Source organism: Schistocerca cancellata, chromosome 9 (genome assembly GCF_023864275.1).
Source record: "Schistocerca cancellata isolate TAMUIC-IGC-003103 chromosome 9, iqSchCanc2.1, whole genome shotgun sequence".
Classification (NCBI taxonomy): domain Eukaryota; kingdom Metazoa; phylum Arthropoda; class Insecta; order Orthoptera; family Acrididae; genus Schistocerca; species Schistocerca cancellata.
In genome coordinates this window covers 40,432,640-40,455,040 of record NC_064634.1, presented here as the reverse complement: position 1 = coordinate 40,455,040, position 22,401 = coordinate 40,432,640, and the positions used below count along the sequence as shown (strand labels likewise).

Sequence of the window (22,401 nt, the reverse complement as noted above, 5' to 3'; positions counted from 1 at the left end):
AGTCTCGTATTGTTCGTGGAAAGAAGGATTGTCGGTATGCCTCTGTGTGGGCTCTAATCTCTCTGATTTTATCCTCATGGTCTCTTCGCGAGATATACGTAGGAGGGAGCAATATACTGCTTGACTCTTCGGTGAAGGTATGTTCTCGAAACTTTGACAAAAGCCCGTACCGAGCTACTGAGCGTCTTTCCTACAGAGTCTTCCACTGGAGTTTATCTATCATCTCCGTAACGCTTTCGCGATTACTAAATGATCCTGTAACGAAGCGCGCTGCTCTCCGTTGGATCTTCTCTATATCTTCTATGAACCTTACCTGGTACGGATCCCACACTGCTGAGCAGTATTCAAGCAGTGGGCGAACAAGTGTACTGTAACCTACTTCCTTTGTTTTCGGGTTGCATTTCCTTAGGATTCTTCCAATTAATCTCAGTCTGGCATCTGCTTTACAGACGATCAACATTATATGATCATTCCATTTTAAATCACTCCTAATGCGTACTCCCAGATAATTTATGGTTTTAACTGCTTCCAGTTGCTGACCTGCTATTTTGTAGCTAAATGATAAAGGATCTATCTTTTTGTGTATTCGCAACACATTACACTTGTCTACATTGAGATACAATTGCCATTCCCCGCACCATGCCTCAATTCGCTGCAGATCCTCCTGCATTTCAGTACAATTTTCCATTGTACCACAGCATCATCTGCAAAACGCCTCAGTGAACTTCCGATGTTATCCACCAGGTCATTTATGTATATTGTGAATAGCAACGGTCCTATGACACTCCCCTGCGGCACACCTAAAATCACTCTTACTTCGGAAGACTTCTCTCCATTGAGAATGACATGCTGCGTCCTGTTATCTAGGAACTCCTCAATCCAATCACACAATTGGTCTGATAGTCCATATGCTCTTACTTTGTTCATTAAACGACTGTGAGGAACTGTATCGAACGCCTTGCGGAAGTCAAGAAACACGGCATCTACCTGTGAACCCGTGTCTATGGCCCTCTGAGTCTCGTGGACGAATAGCGTGAGTTGGGTTTCACATGACCGTCTTTTTCGAAACCCATGCTGATTCCTACAGAGTAGATTTCCAGTCTCCAGAAAAGTCATTATACTCGAACACAATACGTGTTCCAAAATTCTACAACTGATCGACGTTAGAGATATAGGTCTATAGTTCTGCACATCCGTTTGACGTCCCTTCTTGAAAACGGGGATGACCTGTGCCCTTTTCCAATCCTTTGGAACGCTACGCTCTTCTAGAGACCTACAGTACACCGCTGCAAGAAGGGGGGCAAGTTCCTTCGCGTACTCTGTGTAAAATCGAACTGGTATCCCATCAGGTCCAGAGGCCTTTCCTCTTTTGAGCGATTTTAATTGTTTCTCTATCCCTCTGTCGTCTATTTCGATAACTACCATTTTGTCATCTGTGCGACAATCTAGAGAAGGAACTACAGTGAAGTCTTCCTCTGTGAAACAGCTTTGGAAAAAGACATTTAGTATTGTCGGCCTTTAGTCTGTCATCCTCTGATTCAGTACCATTTTGGTCACAGAGTGTCTGGACATTTTGTTTTGATCCACCTACCGCTTTGACATAAGACCGAAATTTCTTAGGATTTTCTGCCAAGTCAGAACATAGTACAGTATCTGTTGTTGTTCCAGAGATATTTGCCGTGCTGCTTCCATAGCCGTGCATAATTGCGTAGGTGTTGCCGCTGCACGATTTTGCGCACGAACTGACCACTGGACTACAGCGCATAATTGTTCGGTGAGATTTATGACGGGCGATCTGGGTGACCAAACCATTCGCTCTAACTGTCCATTTGTTCTTCAAACCAGTCGACGATAACTATGGCTTGGTGACACCCATTGTTGTTTGGGAACATGAAGTCCATAAATGGCTGCAAATTGTTTCCAAGTAGCAGAACATAATAATTACCAGTCATTCATTTGGACCAGAGGACTCACTCCACTACATATAAACATAACCATACCACCATAAAGCCACCAACAGCTTGCAGAGTGCCTTGCTGACGTCTTGGGTCCATGGCTTTGTAAAGTCTGCACTACACTCGAACCCTATCATCAGCTCTTAACTATTGGAAACTGATAAGGTCTCGGTTTTCCAGTCGTCTAGGGTTCATCCGATATGGTCACGTGCTCAGGAAAGACACTGCAGGAAATTTTGTGTTTTTAGCAAAGTCACTAGGGTCGGTCATCTGTTATACCCGATTAACGCGAAATTTTCCCGCACTGTTCTGATGGATACGTTCGTCGTACGCCCGACATTGACTTCTGTGCTTATTTCACGCAGTGTTGCTTGTGTGTTAGCGCTGAAAACTCTAGGTAAAGACTGCTGTTCTCGGTCGCTAAGTGAAGGCCATTGGCCACTGATTTGTTCGTGGTGAGAGGTGATGCCTGGAATTTGGTAGTCTCGGCAAACTCTTGGCAGTGTGGATCTCGGAATATTGAATTCCTTAGCGATTTCCTGAATGGAACGTCCCATGCATCGTTTGCAACAACAATCATTCCGCGTTCAAAGTCTGTTAATTCCCGTCGTGCGGCCATAGTCACGTTGGAAACCTTTCCAAACGAATTATCTGAGTTGTACAAATGAAAGCTCCGCCAGTGCACTGTCACACCGTGTGGACGCGGTACTACCGTCCCCTGTGTATTAGCCTACCGCTGTCCCATTATTTTTCCACTTCAGCGTAAGTTTTGTTACTGTACTACCCTGACGTCGTTGGGGTGATTAATTTTTTGTGCGGCGCGCTTATCTTCCAAGCTCAAAACCACTCGCAGATTTCATCATGGAAACGGTACTCAGTTGTACCTTAGAACACTTTAGAAAATGATTAGGTATCTCTTTTCAAGTTCCTATAACTCAAATAATCTTTGAACATTCCCGCCGTCGTTTTCTGTGCTTACGTTCCTTGTCCCATGTTACTTTAAATCTATAACAGTCTACATAATTCAGCAGTATTCAAGTATGGGTAGTATAAATGTTCTATAGGCGATATCTGACAAATATTCATCGATACCAGAGTATCCTGCCTCTGTATATAAACCTTGTATTTTTCATACCCATTATAGATCTATTGTAACGTTACCACCTTGTAGTCTCGCATAGTGTTGTATTTTTCCGACTTAAGTTATTATTCATTACCAGGCAATTGGCGATGTGTGTAAAATGCAGATATTTTGCAGAGATCTCAATGGATCCTTTTGTATTGCGTTTTCTAATAGCATTTAATCGTCTCGCTAAAGTGTTAGATTCGTATTAACGTTATTCATTACGCCAGCGGAATAAAACACTACCTTGAAGAACACACGAGATCATCTTTTGTCTTTGTTCCTCACTGTCCACCCATGAAGACGTAATGTACTGTCATTAGCTCGAATCTCAACTTTGTGAGCTATTCACATGAGTATTTGGGGAATATACTCAAGTACTGGGTATGAATTTCAAAGTGTGTATCAGTACCATAATATTGTCCTCAAGTACATCACCCTTGTATAGGGTATATGTACTCGAGGACAATATTATGGAAATAAAAGAGGATATAAATGAAGATGAAATGGGAGATACGATTCTGCGTGAAGAGTTTGACAGAGCACTGAAAGACCTAAGTCGAAACAAGGCCCCGGGAGTAGACAACATTCCATTAGAACTACTGACGGCCTTGGTAGAGCCAGTCCTGAGAAAACTCTACCACCTGGTGAGCAAGATGTATGAGACAGGCGAAATACCCTGAGACTTCCAGAAGAATATAATAATTCCAATCCCAAAGAAAGCAGCTGTTGACAGATGTGAAAATTACCGAACTATCAGTTTAATAAGTCACAGCTGCAAAATACTAACACGAATTCTTTACAGGCGAATGGAAAAACATGTAGAAGCTGACCTCGGGAAAGATCAGTTTGGATTCCGTAGAAATGTTGGAACACGTGAGGCAATACTGACCTTACGACTTATCTTAGAAGAAAGATTAAGGAAAGGCAAACCTACGTTTCTAGTATTTGTAGACTTAGAGAAAGCTTTTGACAATGTTGACTGGAATACTCTCTTTCAAATTCTAAAGGTGGCAGGGGTAAAATACAGGGAGCGAAAGGCTATTTACAATTTGTACAGAAACCAGATGGCAGTTATAAGAGTCGAGGGGCATGAAAGGGAAGCAGCGGTTGGGAAGGGAGTGAGAAGGGCTGTAGCCTGTCTCCGATGTTATTCAATCTGTATATTGAGCAAGCAGGAAAGGAAACAAAAGAAAAATTCGGAGTAGATATAAAAGTCCATGGAGAAGAAATAAAAACTTTGAAGTTCGACGATGATATTGTAATTCTGTCAGAGACAGCAAAGGACTTGGAAGAGCAGTTGAACGGAATGGACAGTGTCTTGAAAGGAGGATATAAGATGAACAACAACAAAAACAAAATGAGGATAGTGGAATGTAGTCGAATTAAGTTGGGTGATGCTGAGGGAATTAGATTAGGAAATGAGACACTTAAAGTAGTAAAGGAGGTTTTGCTATTTGGGGAGCAAAATAACTGATGATGGTCGAAGTAGAGAGGATATAAAATGTAGACTGGCAATGGCAAGGAAAGAGTTTCTCAAGAAGAGAAATTTGTTAACATCGAGTATAGATTTAAGTGTCCGGAAGTCATTTTTGAAAGTATTTGTATGGAGTGTAGCCATGTATGGAAGTGAAACATGGACGATAAATAGTTTGGACAAGAAGAGAATAGATGCTTTTGAAATTCGGTGCTACAGAAGAATGCTGGAGATTAAATGGGTGATCACATAACTAATGAGGAGGTATTGAATAGAATTGGGGAGAACTTGACAAGAAGAAGGGATCGGTTGGTAGGACATGTTCTGAGGCACCAGGGGATCATAAATTTAGTATTGGACGGCAGCGTGGAGGGTAAAAATCGTAGAGGGAGACCAAGAAATGAATACACTAAGCAGATTCAGAAGGATGTAGATTGCAGTAAGTACTGGTAGATGAAGAAGCTTGCACAGGATAGAGTAGCATGGAGAGCTGCATCAAACCAGTCTCAGGACTGAAGACGACAACAACAACAACATCAGTACCATGAAGGTGACTGTGACTAGCGTAGTGTTGTGTTTATCATGCTACAGATAAATGAAAGAAATTAAAGTATCGAGAAGACGGAAACCCTATGATTGTACTGGTAATAACCCATATGTAATGCAAGAGAAATGCCAACAAAAACACATCATGAAATAAATAGTGGTGTACTCCGTAGTATTTGAAATAACCGTTCTGAATGCGGGGAAGAATGTTCTAGTGTTAGGATTTGTAGAGCGTGAAATATAATACAGACTAATTTTTTCCTGTTACATCTTCTGAAATACACCCCTGGAAATGGAAAAAAGAACACATTGACACCGGTGTGTCAGACCCACCATACTTGCTCCAGACACTGCGAGAGGGCTGTACAAGCAATGATCACACGCACGGCACAGCGGACACACCAGGAACCGCGGTGTTGGCCGTCGAATGGCGCTAGCTGCGCAGCATTTGTGCACCGCCGCCGTCAGTGTCAGCCAGTTTGCCGTGGCATACGGAGCTCCATCGCAGTCTTTAACACTGGTAGCATGCCGCGACAGCGTGGACGTGAACCGTATGTGCAGTTGACGGACTTTGAGCGAGGGCGTATAGTGGGCATGCGGGAGGCCGGGTGGACGTACCGCCGAATTGCTCAACACGTGGGGCGTGAGGTCTCCACAGTACATCGATGTTGTCGCCAGTGGTCGGCGGAAGGTGCACGTGCCCGTTGACCTGGGACCGGACCGCAGCGACGCACGGATGCACGCCAAGACCGTAAGATCCTACGCAGTGCCGTAGGGGACCGCACCGCCACTTCCCAGCAAATTAGGGACACTGTTGCTCCTGGGGTATCGGCGAGGACCATTCGCAACCGTCTCCATGAAGCTGGGCTACGGTCCCGCACACCGTTAGGCCGTCTTCCGCTCACGCCCCAACATCGTGCAGCCCGCCTCCAGTGGTGTCGCGACAGGCGTGAATGGAGGGACGAATGGAGACGTGTCGTCTTCAGCGATGAGAGTCGCTTCTGCCTTGGTGCCAATGATGGTCGTATGCGTGTTTGGCGCCGTGCAGGTGAGCGCCACAATCAGGACTGCATACGACCGAGGCACACAGGGCCAACACCCGGCATCATGGTGTGGGAAGCGATCTCCTACACTGGCCGTACACCAGTGAGGGGACACTGAATAGTGCACGGTACATCCAAACCGTCATCGAACCCATCGTTCTACCATTCCTAGACCGGCAAGGGAACTTGCTGTTCCAACAGGACAATGCACGTCCGCATGTATCCCGTGCCACCCAACGTGCTCTAGAAGGTGTAAGTCAACTACCCTGGCCAGCAAGATCTCCGGATCTGTCCCCCATTGAGCATGTTTGGGACTGGATGAAGCGTCGTCTCACGCGGTCTGCACGTCCAGCACGAACGCTGGTCCAACTGAGGCGCCAGGTGGAAATGGCATGGCAAGCCGTTCCACAGGACTACATCCAGCGTCTCTACGATCGTCTCCATGGGAGAATAGCAGCCTGCATTGCTGCGAAAGGTGGATATACACTGTACTAGTGCCGACATTGTGCATGCTCTGTTGCCTGTGTCTATGTGCCTGTGGTTCTGTCAGTGTGATCATGTGATGTATCTGACCCCAGGAATGTGTCAATAAAGTTTCCCCTTCCTGGGACAATGAATTCACGGTGTTCTTATTTCAATTACCAGGAGTGTATGTTCACTTAGCTACGATTCTGCTGATAATCGTGAGTCAGGAGTATGTTATATTGCATTGCCTGAATGAGTGGCAAGCATGCCAATATTGTTAAAATGTTGGCAATATATCTGTGGGAATGGTACAATAGTAGGTAGCGGCGGGTAGCATCAGTGCTCGCGGCCGCGATATTGCGATCATGTTGACGTTCTTCCAGGTAATGACCGAGAAAAGCGTCTGAGCTGATTTGTATTTAGCTTGTTTGGTAGATGGAATACAGAGCTCTTCCGGCAGAGACACACTTCACCAGTAATTGTCAAAAATGCGGTGAGAGGAGCCTTAGGAAGGTAATAACAACATGGAACCTTTCTCGACGCCGGACATCTCCGTAGTGAAGGTCCCCTTCACTGCGTGAAAGGCAACCAAATTCACAGCGGTGGCCAGCTGAACTCTGCGAGACTCCTGGGAGAGAAAGGCTGTTGTTGTAATTACAGCAACTGATGTTGTTTTGACGTGCCGTCAGTGTTGCAGGATTTGAGATGTACTGACACTGGAACGCGACAATGCTTTGATGTGTTTCAGGACCCCTAATTCAGACTGTTTCGGTTTCTAAATGTGACAAGTGTTGTTACAGCTATACTTGCTTTATGTAGTTTTATTTCATTCTATTTGCTAAGGGACGCTTTCTAGAAGTTTGTAACTAGTACTACAAACCCAGATGATTACAGATAACACGATATCGCGTACTTGTGATTTCAGGAAGCTATAGGACAGTGTATGAATTGGGGCTAGACACGAGAGGCGATTAGCAATCTCTACATTATTCCTTGACGCAAATCTTTCACTGTGCACTGCTGTATGAGCATGACAATATTCAAGTGATAAGCCCGCAGTCAAAAAGTGAATAAATATCCAAATGATGCGCTGAAAGTCAGAAAAAAGTTAGTTTTAATAAAAAGTAATCGAATTGATAAAAGGATTTACGCAGGCAGCAATACACGTATCAGTTGCAGTGTGTATGACCAGTCAAGGTTCTGGTTTCGTAACGGAAGATAGAGTTAGTTAGGAACTATGTAATATGTCCAATCAGGCGACTATCCTTGATACATCGGATGTTTACATACGTTTAAAAATTTCTTTTCTTTGCGTGTACCGCTGTCATTATCCAAGTCCCTAAGATGAATAGTTGCTGTGTAATCCCAGTAATCGAAGGACGGAGTCCTACATAGTGCACCAGAGCTAATCTGAAAATAGAATCTTTTCAGTGTGAAAGAAACACAGAAAATTGCCAGCATCAAATGTTAGGCTGTCATTCATGGAAAGATACGAATTGACAAAATTTCTTAGTCACGTAAAATTTCATGAAGATGAAAGTTATTTCACACGATCGCACACGATCGTGAAACAAGAGCATTTTCTCCTAGCGGCATTTTAGATGAGATTTACTACTATATGACATAAATAGTGGCCCCACCCGACTGCACACGGGTCGCACTAAGTATAAACAGCCGGATAACTTGTTTCTAAGACGTAATTATACACACAAACCTTTATTCTGAATTAGTCTATCTATTAATGAAAACTGTATCAAAATCCCTTCAATAGTTCCTGAGATTAACCTTCACACATAGACTAAAATGCGGCGAGGGACTTCAATTTATAACGCGCATAGATATCCAATTGTGATCTTTATTTTATGGCAGATTAATAATTACCATATTAAATAAATTAGTAAAAAGGTGGTGTAGCAGTTGTTTACCACATGGGTACAAACGCTTTTAGCAGACATTGCTCCACAGTAGATGAGACTCCTTTGGATTCAAGCTACCATTCATTTATAAGTTGCGAATGTTCTTATAAGATGGTGTAAAACCTAGACCGTACTGTTCACTATTTTATTTTCGTAACCAGTCTTCTTTCTGGTTTGTTGTGGCACTCCACGGCTTCCTCTCTTGGGTCAATCACTTGATCTGAGTAGCGCGGGCATTTTAGAAGTGAACAAATATTTGTTTGTGATTGAAGTCAGATTCCAGAATTAAACGCAAAATACAAAATTAAATAACAAATGATTAAGGCAGTGGTCGGTATACCAAACTATTGACTGAAATTTCGTTACCATCTACGGTAGACATCTTAAGAGAGAAATCGACAGATGAGGACGAAACACTGTGGTATAGATTTATATACCGATCACGGCCTCTCAGTCCAGAAGTTCAAATGATAACAGAAATCAACCATGTGGTTGTAATTCAGGAACAGGCACTCACGGAGGTCCAGTGTGGACTACAATAATCCTATGGCAGTGAAACTTTGGTAGATACGGTACTGCATTAATGCGGAACCGATTCACACCGGAAAAATTCAGTTCCAGTTGTGGCCACCAGGTCCACATCTGGCACTGTACGCTGTCTCGTTAAAACAAGGGCTCTGTGCACTATGGGACTTAACAGCTATGGTCATCAGTCCCCTAGAACTTAGAACTACTTAAACCTAACTAACCTAAGGACATCACACAACACCCAGTCATCACGAGGCAGAGAAAATCCCTGACCCCGCCGGGAATGGAACCCGGGAACCCGGGCGCGGGAAGCGAGAACGCGCTGTTTGGATGACGGTATGAACGTGTGTTGTCATTTGACAAGCCAATATGTGAGTGAACTTTATCTTTACGGAGAATAGAGACAGTGCACTGTTAGTTAAGCTAATTTATGTAAACGGCAGAATTTACAAGCTGCACTGAAAGAGTGTCGCTAACTGAAAGGTCTGAGAAGAGGGTCGGTGTCATTAAATGGTTTACAGAACATGACAATGAAATTTGAAAAGCACGTTTCCCGGGTTGTGCTAGTTCTCGTACAACGTCACGAGAAATGTCCATACCATAATCAACGATACGGAAGGTTTTGAGGTCTGTTTTCCACTGGTACCCAGGAGGAACCAGGTTTTAAATTGCAAGACATTTCCAGGGGAAGATGTGGACTCTGACCACATACTATTGGTTATGAACTGTAAATTAAAACTGAAGAAACTGCAAAAAGGTGGGAATTTGAGGGGATGAGACCTGGATAAACTGAAAGAACCAGAGGTTGTAGAGAGTTTCACGGAGAGCATTATGGAACGATTGTCAAGAGTGGGGGAAAGAAATACAGTAGAAGAAGAATGGGTAGCTTTGAGAGATGAAATAGTGAAGGCAGCAGAGGATCACGTAGGTGAAAAGACGAGGGCTCATAGAAATCCTTGGGTAACAGAAGAGATATTGAATTTAATTGATGAAAGGAGAAAATATACAAATGCAGTAAATGAAGCAGGCAAAAAGGAATACAAACGTCTCAAAAATAAGACTGGCAGGAAGTGCAAAATGGCTAAGCAGGGATGGCTAGGGGACAAATGCAAGGAGGTAGAGGTGACATCACTAGGGGTAAGATAGATACCGCCTACAGGAAAATTAAAGAGACCTTTGGAGAAAAGAGAACCACTTGCACGAATATCAAGAGCTCAGATGGAAACCCAATTCTAAGCAAACAAGAGAAAGCAGAAAGGTGGCAGTAGTATATAGAGGGTCTATAAAAGAGCGATGTTCTTGAGGACAATATTATACAAATGAAAGAGAATGTAGATGAAGATGAAATGGGAGACATGATACTAACTGAAGAGTTTGACAGAGCACTGAAAGACCTAAGTCGATACAAGGCCCCGGGGTAGACAACATTCCATTAGAACCACTGACAGCCCTGGGAGAGCCAGGCCTAACAAAACTCTACCGTTTAGTGAGCAAGATGTATGAGACAGGCGAAATACCATCAGACTTCAAGAAGAATATAATAATTCCAATCGCAAAGAAAGCAGGTGTAGACAGATGTGAAAATAACCGAACTATAAGTTTAATAAGCCACGGCTGCAAAACACTAACGCGAATTATTTACAGACGAATGGAAAAGCTGGTAGAAGCCGACCTCGAGGAAGTCCAGTTTCGTTTCCGTAGAAATGTTGAAACACGTGTGGCAATACTGACCCTAAGACTTATCTTAGAAAATAGATTAAGGAAAGGCAAACCTACGTTTCTAGCATTTGTAGACTTAGAGAAAGCTTTTGACAACGTTGACTGGAGTAATCTCTTTCAAATTCTGAAGGTGGCACGGGTAAAATAAAGGGAATGAAAGGCTATTTACAATTTGTACAGAAACCAGATGGCAGTTATAAGAGTCGATGGGCATGAAAGGGTAGCAGCGGTTGGGAAGGGAGTGAGACAGCCTATCCCCGATGTTATTCAATCTGTATATTGAGCAAGCAGTAAAGGAAACAAAAGAAAAATTCGGAATAGGAATTACAATCCATGGAGAAGTAATAAAAACTTTGAGGTTCGCCGATGACATTGCAATTTTGTCAGAGACAGCAAAGGACCTGGAAGAGCAGCTGAACGGAGTGGACAGTGTCTTGAAAGGAGGATATAAGATGAACATCAACAAAAGCAAAATGAGGATAATGGAATGTAGTCGAATTAAATCGGGTGATGCTGAGGGGATTAGATTAGGAATTGAGACGCTTAAAGTAGTAAATGAGTTTTGCTATTTGGGGAGCAAAATAACTAATGATGGTCGAAGTAGAGAGGATATAAAATGTAGACTGGCAATGGCAAGAAAAGCGTTTCTGAAGAAGAGAAATTTGTTAACATCGAGTATAGATTTAAGTGTCAGGAAGTCATTTCTGAAAGGCTGTGTACAGAGTGTAGCCATCTATGGATGTGAAACGCGGACGGTAAATAGGTTAGACAAGAAGAGAATAGAAGCTTTCGAAAGGTGGTGCTGCAAAAGAATGTTGAAGATTAGATGGGTAGATCACATAACTAATAAGGAGGTATTGAATAGAATTGGAGAGAAGAGAAATTGTGGCACAATTTGACTAGAAGAAGGGATCGGTTCGTAGGGCACATTCTGAAGCATCAAGGGATCACCTATTTAGTATTGGAGTGCAGCATGGAGGGTAAAAATCGTAGAGGGAGACCAAGAGATGAATACACTAAACAGATTCAAAAGGATGTAGGTTGCAGTAGGTACTGGGAGATGAAGGAACTTGCACAGGGTAGAGAAGCATGGAGAGCTGCATCAAACCAGTCTCTCGACTGAAGACCACAACAACAAGAGCCCAGACGAGAGCCAGACAGAGCAGCAACTAGAGCCTCATGATCTGCAGCAGCGTTCTGAATTTGCTCTTCGGTCTCTGGCACGGATGATATATGGCCGGGCAATATTGTATAGAGTTGCGAGGCGCATTTTACAGTACAGTGTGCAGTGGATACTGTTGTGCATGAAGAGCCATTGCACTCGCCACACACGGCTGCGTGGTGTGGTTAGAGAAGCACCTTTGTACTCGTTCCGTTCTTCTTTGAAGAGAATACACCCTGAACGGCTGACAGGTATGCCGTGCCGTCTGCACTTTGGCGAGACACCTCCTTGAACAGTATTTGTTTCCTGCTTTGGGAGAGCGCAACTGTGTGGAAACCACTGTTTTCATGCAAGATGGATCAGTAATGCATGTCGCTCGCCCAGCGAAAGATCTGCTTAATGCAGTCTTCACATAAGTGTTATCTCTAGAGGAGTCCCAGGTGCATGACCTGCAAGATCACCTTATGTGAATCTATGTGACTTTTGTACCTGTGCATATCTGAAAGATTGCCTTCACCAGGGATGCATTCGCTCTTTACCAGATCTGAAGGCCATTATACAGGAACGCGTTGTTCACATTCCACCGGAACTGCTGCGAGCAGCTGCTGATCACGTCGGATGCAGCATCTCATCAATGTCTCTAGTGTGCATGTTGTAAGCCGGCCGTTGTGGCCGAGCGGTTCTAGACGCTTCAGTCCGGAACCACGCTGCTGCTACGGTCGCAAGTTCGAATCCTGCCTCGAGCATGGATCTGTGTGATGTCCTTAGGTTAGTTAGGTTTAAGTAGTTCTAAGTTCCAGGGGACTGATGACCTTAGAAGTTAAGTCCCATAGTGCTCAGAACCATTTGAAGCAATGTTTCAATGCAGTTGCAGTATCTTCAGTGGGCTTTTATTTTCCATCTGTTAAAGATAAAGAGTGTTCTTTGCTGTTTGTATACATGCAGCTATTAGTTTTTAAATCGTAATTACAGATATTCGAAAAAACACATAAATCACGAATTCATACCTTTTTGCCACATAGTGTGGTTTTTCTGATGTTTTGTGCTTCTAAAGTGACCGTTTTTTTTCTTGGACAGTTTGTCATCTGCAACCACTTACAGCTTAAAGTAGACAAATTGTTTAAGACAAGATTACGATTTGAAAACTTGTCATTTCTATGTCCGAAATTAGTTAATGCTATGTGTGTGTCTATTTACATAATGCTTCACTTACGTTTTCCTTTTAATCATCTTCATCGCTGTCGAACACTTTATGTTGAGTTGTCACTCTCACTGTCACTGTAACTGTTCCACTGCTTTACCAGCTGTAAAAACAAACATGGCGGGCAGTGGAACAGTTGAAGGTGTAAAAACAAGGTGGCTGACAATGGAACACACAAGAGCATTAAAAAGTAACAGCTGTCATTCCACACTTGCTGAACACCTCATGGACAAGAAACCAATCCCAACAAACATCAATATGGATTTGAAAATTCTGAAATGCCGCAACAGCCCCCCACAAAAACTAATAATTGAAGAAAAATACCAGATACAAAAACCCATAGTGGAAGGCAAACAAGTGATAAATGAATACACAGCTCTCTGCAGTGGCACTCTGTTCTCCGTCCTCAAGGAATTATTAGACAAGACCAACCATTAGAGGTCTCACCTCCCCCCCCGCCCCCCCCACACACAGACACACACACACACACTCACACACAATAAAAATAAAAATTAAATTAAATAAATCCCTAAAACCTACTGTCACTCTTTCTCTCTGTCTGTCTGTCTCTCTCTCTCTCTCTCTCTCTGTCTCTCTCTCTCCCTTTTTACACACACACACACACACACACACACACACACACAAAGACAAAAAAAATCACGAACACCTCTGAAAGATTCAGAACAACCGCCAGGAACAATTTCAACTGTTCCACTGTTAGCCATCTTGTTTTTACACCTTCAATTGTCCCACTGCCCGCCATGTTTGTTTTTACAGCTGGTAAAGCAGTGAAACAGTTACAGTCACAGTGACAACTCAATACATAGTGTTCGACAGCGATGAAGATGATTAAAAGGAAAACGTAAGTGAAGCATTATGTAAATAGACACACACATAGACTTAAATAATTTCGGACATAGAAATAACAAGTTTTCAAATCGTAATTTTGGCTTAAACAATTTGTCTACTTTAAGGTATAAGTGGTTGCAGATGACAAACTGTGCAAAAAAACGGTCGCTGTAGAAGCACAACACATCAGAAAAACTACACCATGTGGTAAAAAGGTATGAATTCGTAATTTATGTGTTTTTTCGAATATCTGTAATTACGATTTAAAAACTAATAGCTGCATGTATACAAACAGCAAAGTACACTCTTTATCTCTAACAGATGGAAAATAAAAGCCCACTGAAAATACTGCAACTGCAGTGAAACATGTTTGGGTTAAAAAACAAAAAATGTGTTTTGCTAAAGGCGGACCCCATCCAGAAACATACATATTGAGTAAGCGGTGGTTAATAACAAAATCAGCATGTCTTTTTCAATTGCTTGACCTTTCTTCCCTAATAACGTTCCTAATCCATAGCACCAGATTTGTTCCAGGTGGCGAAAATTTGAAGTAATTTTTTTTCCAGCGTAATTTGGTTCTGCATTAATGCGTTAGCATGTATACCAAGTTTCACTGCCATACTATAGTTATAGCACACACTGGACCTCCGTCAGTAGCAGCACATTAACTATAGCAACCCGGTAGTAAGGAAACAATAAAATTGATTAGACAATTTGAAACTTGCAAAAAAAAGTATTATCAGTCGCTGTTTGGTGGTAGAGACTTGTGACGCGCCTTCACTGCCCCGGAGCCTGCTGCCCCGTTACTGGGACAGTTCTGGACGCTTCGCCGCCTTACCTTCTGGGGGCGGCTGGATGGCGACCGTGTCGGACGGCGCCCTGTGCTCCTCTATGCGCCGCCCAGTGGTCGGGTCCCAGATGCCCGAGGCGCCGCCGTAGTAGCGCAGCGGGCCCTGCTCGTCCTCCTCCTCCTGCTGCTCGTCCGCTACGCTGCGGTGTTCCTTCCTGCACAGCCAGCCAACACATCGCGATCACCACCAGTGCTGCAACGCACCTCTCCAGAATTTCAAATACACTGCCTGTCAAAACAAGTGAAGCACCCAGAAGACACTGCTCGTATGTCAGTGTAACTTGTCCGTCGACACAACATTACCAAATACTCCACTGGCCATTAAAATTGCTACACCAAGAAGAAATGCAGATGATAAACGGGTATTCATTGGACAAATATATTATACTAGAACTGACATGTGATTACATTTTCACGCAATTTGGGTGCATACATTCTGAGAAATCAGTCCCCAGAACTATCACCTCTGGCCGTAATAGCTGTCTTGATACACCTGGGCATTGAGTCAAACAGAGCTTGGATGGTGCGTACAGGTACAGCTGCCCAAGCAGCTTCAATACGATACTACAGTTCATCAAGCGTAGTGACTGGCGTATCATGACGAGCCAGTTGCTCGGCCACCATTGAACAGACGTTTTCAATTTGTGAGAGATCTGGAGAATGTCCTGGCTAGGGCAGCAGTAGAACATTTTCTGTATCCAGAAAGGCCGCGGCAGGACCTGCAACATGTACTCGTGCATTTTTCTGCTGAAATGTAGGGTTTCGCATGGATCGAATGAAGCGTAGAGCCACGGGTCGTAACACATCTGAAATGTAACGTCCGCTGTTCAAACTGCTGTCAATGCGAACAAGAGGTGACCGAGACGTGTAACCAATGGCACCCCATACCATCACGCCGGGTGATACGCCAGTATGGCGATTACGAATACACGCTTTCAATGTGCGTTCACCGCGATGTCGCCAAACACGGTTGCGACCATCATGATGCTGTAAACAGAACCTGGATTCATCCGAAAAAATGACGTTTTGCCATTCGTGCACCAAGGTTCGTCGTTGAGTACACCATCGCAGGTGCTTCTGTCTGTGATGCAGCGTCAAGGGTAACCGCAGCCATGGTCTCAGAGCTGATAGTCCATGCTGCTGCAAATGTCGTCGAACTGTTCGTGAAGATGGTTGTTCTCTTGCAAACGTCCCCATCTGTTGACTCAGCGATTGAGACGTGGCTGCGCGATCCGTTACAGCCATGCGGATAATATTCCTGTCGTCTCGACTGCTAGTGATACGAGGCTGTAGGGATCCAGCACGGCGTTTTGTATCACCCTCCTGAACCCACCGATGCCATATTCTGCTAACAGTCATTGGATCTCGACGAACGCGAGCAGCAATGTTGCGATACGATAAACCGCAAACGAGATAAGCTACAATCCGACCTTTATCAAAGTCGGAAACGTGATGGTACGCATTTATCCTCGTTACACTAGTCATCACAACAACGTTTCACGAGGCAACGCCGGTCAACTGCTGTTTGTGTATGAGAAATCGGCTGGAAACTTTCCTCATGTCAGCACGTTGTAGGTGTCGCAACCGGCGCCAACCTTGTGTGAATGCTCTGAAAAGCTAATCATTTGCATATCACAGCATCTTATTCCTGTCGGTTACATTTCGCGTCATCTTCGTGATGTAGCAACTATAATGACCAATGGTGTATGAACATGATTTGAGTTTCAGCTCTCTGTGACAAGTGTAATGGCATTACTGTGGTTACCAGCCCTGAAAAGGTGTATAAGAGACGTGACGAATATCAGATATTGAGTGATTACTGTGAAGGATACGACGACGCTACATGCTCATGTGAGACAGCGTGGTCAGCACCTGTTTGGCTGTGAAAAGTGGATCTCCATTTGGCCGGCTGGCCGAGTTGTGCACTATTCAGATCCGAAGTGTTTTCAATCGTGGCACTGGCCTGATGTTCGACTGTACGGGAACGTCAAAGCATACATACTCGTTGTCTAGGTTTCATCCTACCAAGTCTGACCACCACCGTGGTCTGAACCGATCACGTCGTGATCCCTCCGTATCTGCAATGGACTCTCTGTAACCTTGTATGTCGTCTTGTAACAGCAGGGTATTACCGTTCCGTGTACCGGGTGCCATTAACACAAATGGAAGCATTTGGAATAGTGCTGTGACCAGCAAGCATGTAATGCTGGCGAATGTCATTGTATTGTGTTCAGTGATGACTCGCGGTTCTGTAAAATCCCGGATGGCGGTCGTCGGCGAAGGTGGGATCGACCTGAGGAGACTGGGTCGGTGGGTTTGTTTGGGGGAAGAGACCAAACTGCGATGTCATCGGTCTCATGGGATTAGTGAAGGACGGGGATGGAAGCTGGCCGTGTCCTTTCAAAGGAACTGTGGTGTGCGTACTGTAAGACCTTCGGTACACACACCATCAGATTATTTGACTTGTAGCTCTAACGAAGTACGCGAGTGTCAGCAATATGTCTCGTGCTCTTATCGTGGCGTGTTTATCTTCTGCCATTAGGTCAGACGATAGAAATGCCACTTGCACGCTTAGAGAAGCAGATTGACTGTGACCAACTTTAAACAGAACTTGATTCATTTTCGCACACATTTATTAAAACAATAAAAAGCGTAGACATTACGTATCTCGATTCTGGATGCTGTTTACAATTGACAATCTGAAGTTCCTTTGGTCTTGGTACGTTAATCTTATTCTCACATATCTCTGATACTTGAAAAAGTGTCTATTCATTTATCTTCATGGCTATGTACAGGAATATGTTTATTTTATTAGGCGCAGACTGAAACTTGACTATAGACTGGTACAGACTAATGCAGACTGGTACAGACTGGTGCAGACAAATGCAGACTGAGTAATCGGAGGTCTGTACACTTGTTATAATACCTCGCGCATTCAGGTATCACTGCGCAAGTGTGATCCGCGAGGAGAAAAGGTTCTACGTTAGCAGCAATCTCATTGGCTGCGTTACATATTAATACGCGGATCGGTGGAAGCAGAATTTGGTCCGTCTCTAAGGCAGTGCCATCTCGTAGTGCAGAGACGGACGAGCGCTGCACCTGCGCTGTTGCGCTTAGCGGGGCGCGCTAGTGGGAAAGTTGTGTACGCGCTGACTACGCAGAACTATGTACGCAACAGGAACTATCCTGGGATTTGCCTGGATCGATTTAGGGAAATCACGGAAAACCTAAATCAGGATGGCAGGACGCGGGATTGAACTGTCGTCCTCCCGAATGCGAGTCCAGTGTGCTAGCCACTGCGCCATCTCGCTTGGTACCTGAGGAGAGGTCCCATCCTTCCAATGTTTTGAAGAAACACAACAGTATAACTGCTGGTGGCAATGTGTTGGGAGCCATGGGGTTTGACTTCAGGCCACGACTAATAGCGATTGAATGAACTCTGACGGCAAAGAGTACGTCACGGACACGCTGCGTCGTCTTGTGTTATCCTTCACGTGACAGGATCATGGCGCCATTTTTCAACTGGTCAGTGCTTGTCCACAAATGGTCGTGTCTCTACGAACTGCCTGTGCGATGCTGGGGTACTTCCACAGTGAGCATGATCCCCGGATCTCTCTACAGTAGAAAATGAGGAGCTTGATAATACCGGCCAACCAGTTGCAAACTAAAGGTTTATTTAGTCCTCGACTCAGGTTTCGATAGTTCTAAAAATATCTTTTTCAGACGGAATGGACCCTAAAAATGTAAACAGGGTGTTACAAAAAGGTACGGCCAAACTTTAAGAAAACATTCCTCACACACAAAGAAAGAAAATATGTTATGTGGACATGTGTCCGGAAACGCTTACTTTCCATGTTAGAGCTCATTTTATTACTTCTCTTCAAATCACATTAATCATGGAATGGAAACACACAGAAACAGAACGTACCAGCGTGACTCCAAACACTTTGTTACAGGAAATGTTCAAAATGTCCTCCGTTAGCGAGGATACATGCATCCACCCTCCGTCGCATGGAATCCCTGATGCGCTGATGCATCCCTGGAGAATGGCGTATAGTATCACAGCCGTCCACAATACGACCACGAAGAGTCTCTACATTTGGTACCAGGGTTGCGTAGACAAGACCTTTCAAACGCCCCCATAAGTGAAAGACAAGAGGGTTGAGGTCAGGAGAGCGTGGAGGCCATGGAATTGGTCCGCCTCTACCAAACTAAAATGAGCTCTAACATGGAAATTAAGCGTTTCCGGACACATGTCCACATAACATCTTTTCTTTATTTGTGTGTGAGGAATGTTTCCCGAAAGTTTGGCCGTACCTTTTTGTAACAACCTGTATAAACGGTTAGAACCTCTTTTACGTACACGACAAAATATTAATAATAGAGGAATATTTGTGAGGTAAGCGCACTCAATTCTTACATAACATGATGGTAAATTATATTAGCTGAAGCAGAGCGACTCCTGTCATACATAAAACCAATACAAAAAACCAGAAGCATCACATAAGACAGCAGCCAGATTACACTCACTTTACGGCAGAATAAATGCACAAATGTATTCGCCTACTGGTAAAGGCTCTTGTCGACATAAAATTATAACAGGAGTCTAAAGCATAAAAAATATGATTAACATAAATATTCATCATGCCAGAGACAAAGGCCAACTGTTCACAGGTACAGGCTCAAGCGATAAGGAGAAATTGGGATGCAGACGGTGCTAAATACATGCACGTAAGAACTACGCCTTTATTTTGCTAAGTAACACCATTTTTCATTAAAGTAAGAATGAAAAATTAATCTGCAAGGCTACTAATAATGAAATCAATCTACAGTTATACATTACGTATAAAATCTCTAATACATTTGCTGAGAGAGTAATACTGTACATAAATTCAGTGTGCAGAAAGTAGAGTTCTATTTACAAAGGACCACTGTTAGAAATACATGGGAAAAGAAGAACAAATACGAGCTAAAGCAATGTCACTAAAAAGACAAACTTCCGCTTAACACTACGGAAGCTTAAGCGACAAGAAAAATTGGAAATCAGTGGGCGCTGTACACATGTGCATAAGCACTGCTTCTTGCCGGTGTTAAGTAACATAATTTTACATTAAAGCAAATAACAATTCCTTATAGAAGGCCAGTAATAAATGCAATAAATTTAAGAGGTATACATTGAATATGAAATTATCTGTCAAACTTTTATGTAGCAGAGAGACGCTGCCGTTAAATTTAGATAATATAATAACTGTAAACCAAACAATTAGTTCTGTTACAAAACTGTGGAAGAAAGAGTAAAATGGGTATGGTTACATCGAATGTAAAAAAATGAGAACCTTTTGCTTAACTGTTCTGAGGCTAAAAAATGTAAACGATATTACGAAATAAAATTTTCTTTCAATACCAACTGTAGCAACATGTGCTGAAAAGGCCACGGAAAATGAAATCCAGTAATATGAGGTGCATTCAAGTTCTAAGGCCTCCGATTTTTTTTGTCCGGACTGGAAAGAGATAGAAACATGTGCATTGTTTTAAAATGAGGCCGCATTCATTGTCAATACGTCCCAGAGATGGCAGCACCGTACGGCAGATGGAATTTTACCGCCAGCGGCGAGAATGAGAACTGTTTTAAATACTTAAAATGGCGACGTTTTCCTTACTTGAACAGCGTGCAATCATTCGTTTTCTGAATTTGCGTGGTGTGAAACCAATTGAAATTCATCGACAGTTGAAGGAGACTTGTAGTGATGGAGTTATGGATGTGTCGAAAGTGCATTCGTGGGTGCGACAGTTTAATGAAGGCAGAACATCGTGTGACAACAAACCGAAACAACCTCAGGTTCGCACAAGCCGGTCTGACGACATGATCGAGAAAGTGGAGAGAATTGTTTTGGGGGATCGCCGAATGACTGTTGAACAGATCGCCTCCAGAGTTGGCATTTCTGTGGGTTCTGTGCACACAATCCTGCATGACGACCTGAAAATGCGAAAAGTGTCATCCAGGTGGGTGCCACGAATGCTGACAGACGACCACATGGCTGCCCGTGTGGCATGTTGCCAAGCAATGTTGACGCGCAACGACAGCATGAATGGGACTAAAAAAATGGTTCAAATGGCTCTGAGCACTATGGGACTTAATATCTGTGGTCATCAGTCCCCTAGAACTTAGAACTACTTAAACCTAACTAACCTAAGGACATCACACACATCCATGCCCGAGGCAGGATTCGAAGCTGCGACCGTACCGGTCACGCGGCTCCAGACTGAAGCTCCTAGAACCGCACGGCCACAACGGCCGGCATGAATAGGACTTTCTTTTCGTCGGTTGTGACAGTGGATGAGACGTGGATGCCATTTTTCAATCCAGAAACAAAGAGCCAGTCAGCTCAATGGAAGCACACAGATTCACCGCCATCAAAAAAATTTCGGGTAACCGCCAGTGCTGAAAAAATGATGGTGTCCATGTTCTGGGACAGCGAGGGCGTAATCCTTACCCATTGCGTTCCAAAGGGCACTACGGTAACAGGTGCATCCTACGAAAATGTTTTGAAGAACAAATTCCTTCCTGCACTGCAACAAAAACGTCCGGGAAGGGCTGCGCGTGTGGTGTTTCACCAAGACAACGCACTCGCACATCGAGCCAACGTTACGCAACAGTTTATTCGTGATAACAACTTTGAAGTGTTTCCTCATGCTCCCTACTCACCTGACCTGGCTCCTAGTGACTTTTGGCTGTTTCCAACAATGAAAAACAATCTCCGTGGCCGCACATTCACCAGCCGTGCTGCTATTGCCTCAGCGATTTTCTAGTGGTCCAAACAGACTCCTAAAGAAGCCTTCGCCGCTGCCATGGAATCATGGCGTCAGCGTTGTGAAAAATGTGTACGTCTGCAGGGCGATTACGTCGAGAAGTAACGCCAGTTTCATCGATTTCGGGTGAGTAGTTAATTAGAAAAAAAAAAATCGGAGGCCTTAGAACTTGAATGCACCTCGTATGAAACGCAAATAGCTCAGCTGTAGAGAGGAAACGGTACGCAAATAACTCAGCTGTAGAGGAAAACGGTACATTCGTCGATCTTAGCGGAGATCGGTAAAAACGTATTATGTGACCGTTAGCACCGATTTAAATCCATTAAAGAAGTGTTTACTCTCGAACTACAATTGATGGTTCAAAAAGTTTGGCTGATTTTTTCAATCTCTTCAAATCTGTACAGTCGCTGAATCGCAACCATGCTTTAGATTTGGACAATGGAAAATGTGTCAGAGCACCTGGAACGTCAACACCAATCCAGCGCCTGTATACAGCATAGCATGTCCATGACCAGCTGCATCAGTTGTGCGCCATCATGCCTCAGGAGAGAAAACAACGGCTTTATAACTCCCTCAGCAACCGGCATAGTTCATGCATCTGTTACAGATGGGGACCAGCGTCATAGTGATAAGTGGGTTCATCCTGCCAAATTCTTTTCATATTTGACTCTGTTTTGTAATGACTCAAATAACATAGCATAACCTGTCAACTGTGAAGTTCCATTTCGTTTCTTCCTCTCTTTCAGGATGCTTCGCT

At 43.8% G+C, this 22,401-nt stretch overlaps 1 protein-coding gene across 1 annotated transcript in view; it reads right to left on the bottom strand.

Moving 5' to 3' along the window:
- LOC126100164 (translation initiation factor IF-2-like) overlaps positions 1-22,401 on the bottom strand; it is a 146,750-nt gene that overhangs the window by 15,328 nt on the left and 109,021 nt on the right. The window contains exon 3 of the mRNA XM_049910710.1: positions 14,823-14,989. Coding sequence (XP_049766667.1) covers positions 14,823-14,989 — 167 coding nt within the window. The remainder of the gene's footprint in view (positions 1-14,822; positions 14,990-22,401) is intronic.